At 39.7% G+C, this 13,135-nt stretch overlaps 1 protein-coding gene across 1 annotated transcript in view; it reads right to left on the bottom strand.

Annotated features, from left to right (window-relative positions):
* The window catches only part of TDRD9 (tudor domain containing 9), a 91,774-nt gene extending 81,041 nt beyond the window's left edge, over window positions 1-10,733 (bottom strand). The window contains exons 1-4 of the mRNA XM_008576632.1: window positions 10,634-10,733; window positions 3,890-3,987; window positions 2,360-2,581; window positions 1,700-1,822 (exon numbers count right to left, since the gene is read on the bottom strand). Coding sequence (XP_008574854.1) covers window positions 1,700-1,822; window positions 2,360-2,581; window positions 3,890-3,987; window positions 10,634-10,715 — 525 coding nt within the window. The 5' untranslated portion in view covers window positions 10,716-10,733. The remainder of the gene's footprint in view (window positions 1-1,699; window positions 1,823-2,359; window positions 2,582-3,889; window positions 3,988-10,633) is intronic.
* Between the last annotated feature and the right edge of the window lie 2,402 nt (window positions 10,734-13,135).

The following is a 13,135-nucleotide window of genomic DNA, read 5'->3' as shown; positions in this document are numbered from 1 at the left end:
CCGCCCGCGCGGGCGGAGCGTGGCGCGGGAGCGACGCCGGGGCTTGCAATCCCATTGCCGGTCCCCGGTCCGGTACGGGGGCAACACTGAGGGTTGCGATCCGTTGCCGGACACGGAAAAAAAGACAAAAAAAAAAAAAAAAATGTAAATAATTTTTTAAAGATTTTTTAAATTATTTTTTTTCCAGAATTATATTTTCAGGACTTTGATCTTCTGGGGTTGCGATTTTCAGAATTTTACACTACAGGGATTCTGATCATTCGGGATTATGGCACTCAGATCATATCTCTCAAGACTATGATCAGCACTGCACAATATAATTTTTTTTAAATAGATCAAAATCTTGTATTTATTTTATTAATTTTTAAAAGATATTAATGTTCTTGATTTACTAGTTGGAAAATATCTGTGGCATGGCTGAAAATATCTACATACCATTAAAATTCTTTTACCTGTCTGATTGTAACTAACACTCTAAACCAGGGGCTCCTTTAAAAGGCCTGCTAATAAATATTTCCAGCTTGTGGGATATATGGTCTCTGTAGCAACTACTCAACTCTGCTGTAGCACAACAGAAACCATAAACAATAAACAAATGAGTGAAAATGTGTTCCAGTACAACTTTACAAAAACAGGTGCCAAATTTGATCCAAAGGCTATAGCCTGCCAATCCCTGCTCTAAACAAGGAATCTTCATAGTCCTCAACATCCTCACCCATATTTTGGAACCAAAAGAAAAGTATAAAAACAGAAAATTAACTTTCATAAGTAGAATAAGCAGATATAGAACCAAAGTACTTCATAACCCTTTACAAGTAGATAACATTTACAGTACTGAGATAGGAGGTGCTCAGTTTCCCTAGGCTCAGGTTAAAGGACATGCCTCCAGGTTTCAAGCCATTCCCCAAGGTTTCAGCCCCGCCCCCCCCCAATTCCACCCCTAGAAGAAAGTTACTGTTGCCAGTTAGACCTGTTTTCAGCATGGGGAAAATGAGACCATAAGGCGCTGGCTTATGCATATCTAGTGGCTGGGCATGCTCAGTAGAGAAGGGTCACACAACTCTGATAGCTGAATGACCTTCCACTAGAGGTGCTAGAGAGCACAGAATATTCTTAAATATGCCTGGTGCATGTGGCAGGATTTGACCAATGAACATGCTCCAAAACGAGACCAACTGAGCACATGCAAGACTATGTTACATAACTGGATATTCATTAGATACAGAAACTATCAAAGCTGAATCCCAACAGAAGGCGGGGCTGTTGCTCACTCTCCTGGAGCCAGCCCGCCCTCTGCCTGTAGAGTATTTCTTTCTTTTTGTATCAAGATTACTTTCAGCAAGTGGCTGGCTCACTCTCTTGAGCCAGGCTGCACTATTGAACTTTAAGTGTGTATTTCTTGCTTTTGTGTTAAACTTGGTATAGGCCCTACTCAGTCTCTGCAGCTATGCCTCGTTCTCTCTGTGAAATCTGTATCTCTTAATTTGATACATAAAACCTGTTCTCACTTTCTACTATGAGTCTGCCCTTGAATTCTTTCCTATAGTGGAGTCAAGAACCTGGTAATAGGATGGGGTAGGCTGAGGTTGACTACAGTGTGCACCTGGACCCTGCCTCCAACATCAGTACCTTGTATTGTGCTCTCCTGTAAAATAAGGATATGAACGTAAGAGCAGAGCTTTGTTTAATAAGCACTCACTTCATCGATGAAGATATGCGTGAATTCCATCAAACTCTTGGCACTAACTATTTTCTGAAGCAAGACTCCCGTTGTCATATAAATTAACCTGGTATCTTCTGTTGCTATTTTCTCTAGGCCTACCTAAAATTGGGGAAGGAAAAGAGAAAGGAGAAATTTCAGTTTTAAAATAGCTCTCATTTAACTACCAAAAAGGTTATGTTCAGTAATGAAGGTAAGAAAGAATAAAAAATTATTCTATTTCGAAAGATGGGTCCAAATTAAAAGTGAAGTTCTCAAGTTGATTTTTTTCTTTTTTTTTGGGGGGGGGAAGACATATTTAGTCATACTGCCTTTAACATTTTTATGTTCAGACAATTGTATATGAAGACATCTTCTAGACTACAAAGATATAATTAAAAGAATGAAATTATAAAAGCCATGAGCCTGACTATTCTCACTTCTTTCCTATTCAACTGGGAATGAAATCAAAAGTTATTTTCAAGAAAATCAGTTTCACTGTTTTTTAAAATTATGCCACCATTCTAATCTATATGCAATTAGTTTCATTTTAATTTCCAACAGAAAATCATCACATACTATCATCGACTTACATAAAATAAAAAATTAACAAAGAGAGAGACAGTTCACTTTCCCTTCCCCTCCCGCTCAGAATCTCACCTGATAGCCCACCAAACCACCAAGAGTCCAAGAGCGCTCTCTACTGATCCATCTGGCGATGCTGCTGGCCCCTATTTTCCGTGGCTGGGTGACCACAATGTTGCAGAAGGTAGAGTGCTGAATGTGATGGTCCAAGATATACTGCGGGAGTTGTGTACTTTTACCGCTTCCCGTGGCACCGTGTATAATCACCACAGAATTACTCGCTATCAAAGAAATAACCTACAATTTTTTTTAATTATCTTTCAAAATTGGCACAAAATTAGCAATGATGTTAAATATTACTTACCTTAGGAAGACTTTCAGGGTTTACTTTCCTTTCATCTTTAAGTTAAATTATTAAATGATTAATTAAGTTTAATTATTAATTAACCATATAAATATCACAAAAGAGAGCAAGAAGGCTACAAACAATTGCCACATTTAAAAGTGATTCCACTACCTACGGAACAGTAACTATTAATAGCTATGGAAAAACCAGGCTAAGTTAACTTAAGCTTGCTGGGTCTTAATTTCTTCTATAAAAATGAAAATGTCAAACTGGATTTCTTACTAAGTCTAAACTTCTATTATGTTAAAATTTTGTAATGAGCCTGCATGTAATTCTACTGAAAAACATGAAAACAAAGTTATCACACTCAAGTGGCTTTAAATTTTCATGTGAAATTCTTCAGACACATTTTTAAACAATTAACTTCCACTTTTCCACTTAAAGACTATATATGAAGCATTTTAAAAATTCCTATCCAATGCCTTCTCCAACTCCACCCTAAGCTTATTTAAGCTGTCTTATCCTTCCAGTATTGATATGGTCAGAGAATACAGATTCATTTGAATGTTGACCTCTAAAAATTAATAAAGTGTTATCTATTCTAAAAAGTGATATGATTTAACCTAAAAACAAAAATTAAATTTGGAACATTTCCAGTTTTGTTTTATCTGTAACTGCTTTTTCCACTATACAGTTAATAAAGGTTTCAATACATATACTTTTAACCATGTTTAATAACTTGCAGCTAATTATAAACTTAATCATCCTATGTCTATATTAACTGGCATTGTTAATAAAATGATACATCATGATTTATCAGTGATTGATCAAATCAATCAATAAGAAGAAAAAAGGGGCAACACTGTAAAGAAAACCCAATGGAAATGTGAGGGTGTGTTATTTACTTCATAAAAAGATCTGGCAGTGAGTTTCTTTAAATAAGAAGCTCTCCTAGCGGAACAGCATGTGTTTATTTACAGATATTTCAGAGGAAGGAAAGACCAGAGAAACTAAATGTTAGGAGATGTACTCAGGTGAAGACTAAACAAATTAAATCATAGGTTAAAAGAAAAATAATCAATATGATTACACAAAATCACCTCCATGTACCCCTGAGCACAACCTCCTTGGTATCTGCCACAGGGCCTTGCATGCCATAGGTGTACTCAGCTGGTAACTCTCAAATTATAAACCAAAAGTGTGGGGCCTCAGGCATTTATTCAATTCAGCAAAATTACGTATGGGAAAAATAATTTTACCTCTTCCTTACATCGATTTATAGGCAAATCAGGATATTTATAAGTTGTCTCTGGGATGCATGTCACATTGCTTAATTTAGACAAAGGTGGCCTTGGACCTGGAATCAGACAAAAACAAACAAATACGATGCTATTTCTTATCTGAAAAGAGAAGTAAACAACCCAATGATAAATTTAATCTACATATCCAGTATATATTTGCGCACACACACAAACACAAAACTACATTTTCTACAGGCTAACATTGCCAGCAGAGTAATTAGAAACTTCCCTTGGCAGCCCATCATTAACAGTGTACACAAGCCACCTGAGAACACTCATATCCCTCCATCACAGACATCAACACTGTAGGATTAGCACTACCTTGTAAGATGACAGACCTGTAAAACAGCACTCACACGTGATTAAATGGTACTAAAATGATTAGCTTAAACTGAAATTTAAGTGGACATTCCTTGCTACTAAAATAAATCAATAGTAGCAATAAATAAATCAAACAACTTTCAAAATACAGGTATCATGAAAAGGGGCAACTTTAGTCTGCTAAAGATGCCTGATGCTGTGTTCTGACTAGCATTACTTATTTAATGTCCTCTTATAAATATATGCACTGCTCTCTGGCTATGCTACAAATTTTAGACCTCTGGTTATTACTTATCTTTTTTTTTTTTTTTTTTAAAGATGACCGGTAAGGGGATCTTAACCCTTGACTTGGTGTTGTCAGCACCACGCTCAGCCAGTGAGCAAACCGGCCATCCCTATATGGGATCCGAACCCGTGGCCTTGGTGTTATCAGCACCACACTCTCCCGAGTGAGCCACGAGCGGGCCCTCTGGTTATTACTTATCTTTTTTTTTTTTTTTAAAGATGACCGGTAAGGGGATCTTAACCCTTGACTTGGTGTTGTCAGCACCACGCTCAGCCAGTGAGCAAACCGGCCATCCCTATATGGGATCCGAACCCGTGGCCTTGGTGTTATCAGCACCACACTCTCCCGAGTGAGCCACGAGCGGGCCCTCTGGTTATTACTTAAAGTAACAAATTACCAAAGTTCATTGCATACAAACTTTCACCAGGAAATAAATTTTATTTCCAAAATAAATAAATTCTTAAGCCTCCCTGTCTCTCTCCCAAATTCAGCACCATGCTCACCCACTCTCTGGGTACCTCCCCTGCTACAACCCATCCTTCTTCTTTCTCCCAACCCTTTGGTTCTGTCCAACACCCTCTCCCTCTGTGTACTACCATCGGCCCTCTCTGCCTGATAAACACGCAGTGAGCTTTTCTTTTGCTCTCCTACATCTTCCCAACATAGTCTCACTTTCACAATTAGTCTAATAATATATTGTCAAAATATGGTTACTTTCCTATATTTGAATCAAGATGTATAAGTATGTGTTCTCAATCTTACCAGAGGAGCCAGATTTGTTATAATCTCTCAAAGCAAAAACAGCTTTTTTGTGGGCAACAGTGTTCTTCTTAAGGCGTTAGTGGCTACTGACTCAGGGGAAAGTTCTCTTAAGTCCTGCCCCACGCAGCTTTCTGATCTGCTAATCAACCTCACTAACAACTGCCAAGCTCACTAAAACAGGGGCTTCCTTTCCATCCTCACATCTTGCTTTCTTTCCATTACTCCTCTCAGCTCTTAAGACCATAACTGATGCCGTCTCCTTTTCCCAACTGGTACACCAAGGCTTTCTTAAAAGTAATACACGAAAGGAAGGAGAATCCACACAACCCTGGTGACTTAGGACAGACTGAGAGGAAGGGGCCCTGAGCCAGACACAGCATGGAGACAGAGGGACAGGCAGCTGGAGACAGAGCCGGAGTGAGAACCTGAGGGAAGAAGTGTTCAAAGGAGAGAGAAGGTGACAAAGATTCTTTTAGAAAGACAAAAAACAAGGCAGCTACGTTTTTTTTGCTAAGAGACTCTAAGCCCTGATTCACCGTGCTGCTAAACGAGCCCTGTTATGTTGATAATGTTGACGTGACTTACATTGTTACTTGATTACATGCATTTTGAAGGTTGCTACTTAAATACAGAAATTTTACAAGAAAAAAATGCCAAAAGTCCTAACTGTACTGTCTCAACTATAGCCCTTCTCCATGTAACACAAAACACAAGCTGACGTTTTTAGGTCACTGGCTGAAGCAGACCCAGCACAAATCGAGTCCTGCCTCCACGTACACTGCCAAAGGGCGAACAGAAAACCAAACAGCAGAGATGTTCATTGCTGTATGGCTCTTTTATCTGTGTATGAGCCACAAAATAAGAGGAAAAGCATCATGCACAATTAAGGGGCAAATCAACAAATTACATATGACAAAGTAAAATCCAAAAGTGGCATGAGAAATACCTCAACCCCAAAATATACAATTCTTATTTTCCTGTTATCTCTTTATCCTAGATTATTAACATTAAAATATTTCACATGAATTGGGAAAAACTGGTAACCATAAATCGCAAGTTCTCTTCACTGAGATGCCCCACCATATCATTAGCAACTAAATATAAAATCTAACCAAAAAGTTCAGCAATTAGTGGTTCCAAAAAGTATGTAACAAATTTTAACTGATGAGTATTATGTCAGCTTGCATGGAGAACATAACAATGTTTCTTATCTTAAAATCTAGAAGTAATACATTACAGAAAATAAGTTTAATTGCTGCTTTACTGATTTAACCATAAAATTAAGTCTTCAAAATAGATAATTACATATTACTTTCTCCCAATATGCTCAGTATTCTGAATACAAAATTAAACTTAACTTGGCAGGAGAGTCATGTTTCCCATTCAGTTATTTACATTCCACATAGGCCATTCTCTTGAAACCAGAAGAAAAGCTAAACAGAATGAAAACAACCACTAACCCTCTCTGTAACAGAAGGGTACAGGTCTTTCTTATTTGTTATATTCTCATCACCAAATTAAGAAGAATGTGGCACTGTGGCATTTAATCACAACCTAAAGACACTATCTCAGGACAAATTCGAAAGTGTCATGTGAAAGCAACAGAACCCCGTAGGAGGTCCACAATCTGGAGGCAGGCCCATACTTTTAGGAAAGATTTCTTTTACCAATGCTATTAAATCTCAATTTTTTTTTTTTTTTTTTGTCTTTTTTTCATGACCAGCAACGGGATCGCAACCCTCAGTGTCGCGCCTGCACCGCGCTCAACCAGTGAGCGGACCGGTCTCTATATGGGATCCAAACCCTTGGCGGGAGCGCCGCCACACTCCCAAGCGCCGCACTCTACCGAGTGCACCACCAGGCCGGCCCCAATTTTTTTAAAAAATGATTTACATTATATAAAATGAATCTTTTTTTTTTCCTTTTTGTCTTTTTTTTACTGACCGGTAACGGGATCGCAACCCTCGGTGTCGTGCCCGTACCGGGAACCGGCAACGGGATCGCAACCCTCGGTGCTGCGCCGGCACAGCGCTCAGCCAGTGAGCAGGAGCCGGTCACCGCATGGGATCCGAACCCTCGGCGGGAGCGCCGCCACACTCCCAAGCGGCGCACTCTCCAGTGCGCCACCGGGCCGGCCCATATAAAATGAATCTAATGTAATCTATATAAATTCACTGAATGTGTGTCCTTGCATTTCTACTTAGAAACAATTTTTTTTTAACATTTACAAATGAAATAACACCTATATCACACCAAAATCAAAAGTATTTCAAATCAAAGTATTTTATAACCGTATATAATAAAATGTTCGTGTTGAAACCTGTGGCGCTGGTCTAGAATTAGAGGTATCGTTGTGATCTCATGGTTTTAATATAAATAGTCATAGAAACAGCTCCATGTCTATATGTGTGCATATACAGACACATATCTGTACACGGGTATATAAGAAGTGTGTGCACGCATGCACTCAATACACTTGTGATAACCTGATCTCACCTCTTCAATGCTCCAAAGGCACTTTGGCACTTCAAAACATGGGCAGCACCTCCCCTGCCTGCCGTGGCCCCTTCTCCTCCACCATCCCATCCAGCACATCATCAAGTCCTGTCCAAGTCCTGTCCCATTCGTCCCTCAGCCTGCTCTCCACCTCCACTGCTGTCACCCTGATCCCAGGCACCACTAAGTCCCTCTAAACTTGGGAAATTCCTCCTGTTCTCCTCAGGTCCGCTCTGGCCCCCTCCAATCCATTCTCAAAAATATGACCACAGTGCCCTTTTTAAAACACACGTCTAATCACATGACACCTCCCTCCTCTCTTCACACTCATCCCAAGAAAAATTTAGAACCTTTAATAGCTCTGGGTATTAAGTAAATTCTTAGTTAGGGCCCCTAGGCTCTGTTATTGGTCTTGTTCATCTCACCTAACCTCAGCCAGAGCAGCTGCATCAGTATTCTATCACTGCTGTAACATATTACCACAAACTCAGTGGCTTAATGCACACTGATTCTCTCACACTTCTGCATCAAGGTGTTGACACGGCTGGTTCCTTCTGGAGGCTCTGTGGGGAAGAATCCACTGCCAGGCTCTTCAGTTTCTGGAAGATGCCTGCATTCCTAGGCTCACGGCTCCTTCCTCACATCACTCCAACCCTTGGCTTCCGTCGTCATATGTCCTACTACTGACTCATTATCCTCTTGCCTCCCTCGTACAAACACTCTGTGATTACACTGGGCCCATCTGAATACTCTTCCATCTCAGGATCCCTAACTTACATCTGCAAAGTCCTTTATACCATAAAGGTAACATATTCACAGGTTCTGGGGATTAGGATATGGGCCTCTTTGGGGGGCTATTATTTAGCCTATAGCTGACCCAGCGCCCCCAAACCCATCTCTACTCCCCAGCAATACCGGGCCCTCTTGCAGGGCTGGAACACCAGGCCTTCTCCCATCACAAAGCCTCTGCACACATCTCTCCATCCACCCAGATCCCCCCACGCAGCCTAGGTAACTTCTACCATCCTTCAGCTCAACAATTGTGTTCCCGATCCCCAGTCCAAATCAGAAATCCTTGTTTCATGCCATCACAGAGCTGTTAGAGCACTTATCTCCAAAAGCATTCATTTGTGTAGCTATGCAATTAAATGCTAATCTCTGGAACAGGAGGGTCCAGGTCTTTCTTGTCATATTCTCACTGCCTCATACAATCCCCAGCACACATTCTGATGAATACTGGTGGCTGAATGAATCCTCCAGCTGTAGCCAAAGCTGTAGCTTACATGACTGCCCAGCAAAAAGGTCCAAACATATTAAAACACCATGGATGAAGAAAGCAAAGAATAGTTTCAAATATGAATCTAAATCAAAAGTGACGAGAACAGACATTGTAAATTGCAGATATTCACTTAACCTAGCTACTTCCAGACAGCGGCAGTCCCATACGGTGTGCTCCAGGACCAGCATGCCATGTGTGCTGGGTTTGTGCACATGCCCAGGACCAGCACGTGGGCATAACAGGAAGGATCACATGACAGAGAGTCATCTGTAAAGTAACTAATATGCTTCCCCAGATGGAAATATTAGATGATGGATGTCTTTCCACAATCACACATGTGGTTATTTCATGCTTCTATTGAAGTTGCACAGTACTCTACCAAACAGATAAAGTCGCCAGTCTGACATTTAAGAGACTTCTAAGACCTCCCACAGAAAAGCAACGATACAATAAACATTCTTTTATGTAGCATAGTAGAAAGTGGGTCAAAGGGCACACACATTTTGAACTATCGCCTCTGATAATAATGTACTTGGTTGTTCAGACAAATCTCCCTCTGGAGAGCAACTAGAGATACTAGATGAAATACACAAACATAACAGAACTGAAGGGTTGATGAGACAGTAAGGAGACAGCAGGCCAAAGTCTGCAATACAACAAGAACATAGAGAGTAAGAAAGCAAAGAACTGAGGGCTGCTTTTGCCTTAAGGTGAAAGATAAATAATGATAAATTAACCAGAATACAGCATAGTAACCAACAGTGAAAAATACAAAACTAAATGAGAGAGTGGGGCATGGATAATGGCTCAGAATTTTCCAGAACTGGTGAAAGATACCAATCGATATCGTCAAGAAGCCCAAAATAATCCCAAAGATTAATATACTATTATGTATGGACTGTATTTTCTAATTTTTAAAAAGGCTAAACAAGAAAAAGAAAATGTTACTCCAACCCCAACTTATATCCTTTGGTCTGAGCACATGTACACGGTATGGAAGGACAGGAGGAGGCAGTTTCTCAGCTGAACTGGCAGGAGTTTCTAATGGATAACATTTTATAAAGCAAAAAAAACCCAAAATGTAACTTCTATTATATGTATAGAGCCTGATGCTAATAAGATAGCTCAGGAAAAGAAACTTCATACTCATAGAAAGTAACTAAATTACTTCAAACTCTGAACAGTTGTACCCTTGGGTAGGGGGATTTAAGGTCCTTTTACTTTTCATTTCATACATTTCTACAGTTTAAATTTTTATTTTAATATGTTTATTGTAAAAAAAATCCTGTAATAAGGTTTTAAATAAAAATTTTAAGTAGTTTTAATTAATAGTAAGGTAATTGACCACTATTCACCTTCCAAAGAAGAGTCTATTAGATACTATATTCAAGGTAGAAAAAAATCAATGTTTTACAATCTATCATACACTCATCCCAAAATTCTGATTCCTTACTTTGACCAAAATGCTATATTTCTTAAAGATTTTTAAGAACTTAATTTTTTTAAGGTGTGAAGCATTCATGTATCATGTTTAACATACTTAAAGATACTTGTTTACCTGACCCACGGGTTGGTTGATCACTGCCATACATATCAAATACTTGTGCTTCAAGCTGTCTGTATTTGTTAATATACTCCATTTCTGAGCTCCTTTGGCTGAGTGACCTGAAAAGAATAGTAAAAGTTAATATACAATTTCCAAAAAGCTAAGAAACCACTGTGTGCTAGAAGAGTTCCTGATTTGTTATTTTATATAAATCACGGGGGGGAAATGCATAGTCAACCATCAAATGAAAATATGCTCAAACTCAGTTACCAGGTAAATGAAAATTAAAACAATGAAAAATCGTTTTTCATCCATCAAATTGGCAAAAAGAGCAAATATTCTGAGAATATTTATGGGGAGAGGGTGTAAGTGGGCATGTCCATTTACTCAGGAGGGCAATCTGCAGTACCTATTAAAACTTATAATATACGTCTCCTACAAGCCAACATTTTTTACTCAGGATCTTCCTCAGAGCAATATTTGCACACTAAACAAAGAAGCATGCGCAAAGACATGCACAGAAGCATTCACTCAGCAAACACTTACTGAACGAACACATGCCACACGTGAGGCACTATCTTAGACACTGGAGGTACCACAAGAAACAAAACAAACTCCTTGCCCTCAGGAAACTGCCATATGTGAAGGAAACATAATAGGTATGTAAGATGCTGATTAGTGATATGCAGAGAAATAAAACTGGGTAAGGGTATCAAGGATTCCAAGGAGGAAGAGTACCTTTTCATAATATTTGTAATAGTTAAAACCTGAAATGGACATCCAACAGAGGGCCAAGCTAAAACTATGGCATGCTCTTACTTCATAAGTACCATTTTTTTCATCACATATTGTATACATGTATTGAAATATCACTCTGGGGTCAGTTAGGAGAAATAAGTTTTGGTGTGCTATTGAGCAGAAGGGTGATTACAGTTAACAATATTGTATGGTATATTTCAAAACAGGTAGAAGAGAGAATTTTAAACGTCTTCACCACAAAGAAAGAATGAATGTTTGAGATGATGGAAATTCTAAATACTTAGATTTGAGTATTACACAATGTACATACGTATCAATATCTCACTGTGTCCCATAAATATGTACAATTATGCACCAACTAAAATAAATGAAAAAAAATATTACTCTGTGCCCCCATAAATGTATACAATTATTGTTAATATTTTTAGATGTATCATTTTTAAAGAATGCCATGACTCTACTCATGCTACTAAGATAAAAAATGTCCAGGGCCGGCCCCGTGGTGCACTCGGGAGAGTGCAGCGCTGGGAGCACAGCAGCGCTCCCACCGCGGGTTCGGATCCTATATAGGGATGGCCGGTGTGCTCACTGGCTGAGCGCAGTGTGGGCGACACCAAGCCAAGGGTTGCGATCCCCTTACCAATCACAAAAAGGACAAAAAAAAAAAATGTCCAGAACATTTAGTGAATAAAAACAATTGTGGTGATATATATAATATACAGTCAATTATAATTATGTTTTTGTTATCAGTGTCTAATTTTAATGCACTGTTGTCAAAGGCTGTATGATATTGATTCTTGAAACTTGAGACTTTATTTGATGGTTAATTTTACGTGTCAACTTGACTGGGCTAAGGGATGTCCAGATATCTGGTAAAACATTACTTCCGGGGCCGGCCTGGTGGCGCACTGCTACAGTGCGCCGCTTGGGAGCGCAGCGGCGCTCCCGCCGAGGGTTCGGATCCCACATACAGACCGGCCGCTCACTGGCTGAGTGAGGTGCGGGTGCAACACCGAGGGTTGTGATCCCGTTGCCGGTCCGGTACGGGCACAACACTGAGGGTTGCGATCCGTTGCCGGTCACAAAAAAAGGAAAAAAAAAAAAAAACATTACTTCTGGCTGAGTCTGTGAAGGTGCTTCCAGAAGAGATTAGCATTTGCATCAGTAGACTGGGTGAAGAAGATCTGCCTTCACCAATGAAGGTGGGCATCATCCAATCTGTTGAAGACCTGCCCAAATAGAATGAAAAGAACTTAGGGTGAATTCTGTCTCTACTTCAGCTGGGACATTCATCTTCTCCTGCCCTCAGACATTACAGCTCTTGATTCTTGGGCCTTCAGACTCCAGGACTTTCAGCAGCAGCCCCCGCACCCCAGGTTCTCAGGCCTTCAGCCTCGGACTGGAAGTGACACCAACATCAGCTCCTGTGGTTCTCAGGCCTTCAAACTCAGACTGAATTGCATTACTGGCTTTCCTTGTTCTTCTGCTTGCAGGCAGTATGTAGTGAGACTTCTTGGCCTCCATAATCATGTGAGCCAATCAATTCTCATAATAAATCTCCTCCCATATGTCTATATGAGGAGTCTTCAAAAAGCTTATGATTCTATTAAAAGTTGGATAAAAAACAAACAAAAAAGCTCATGGAAGGATTTGTATTATCTTTTAATCCTACCTTTCACCTTTTGAAGTACCTTCACACATCCTATTGGTTCTGTTTCTCTGGAGAACCCTAATACATTTTAGCAGAATGCTGCG

Source organism: Galeopterus variegatus, unplaced genomic scaffold (assembly GCF_000696425.1).
Source record: "Galeopterus variegatus unplaced genomic scaffold, G_variegatus-3.0.2 Scaffold62, whole genome shotgun sequence".
Classification (NCBI taxonomy): domain Eukaryota; kingdom Metazoa; phylum Chordata; class Mammalia; order Dermoptera; family Cynocephalidae; genus Galeopterus; species Galeopterus variegatus.
This window is presented reverse-complemented; position numbering and strand designations above follow the sequence as displayed.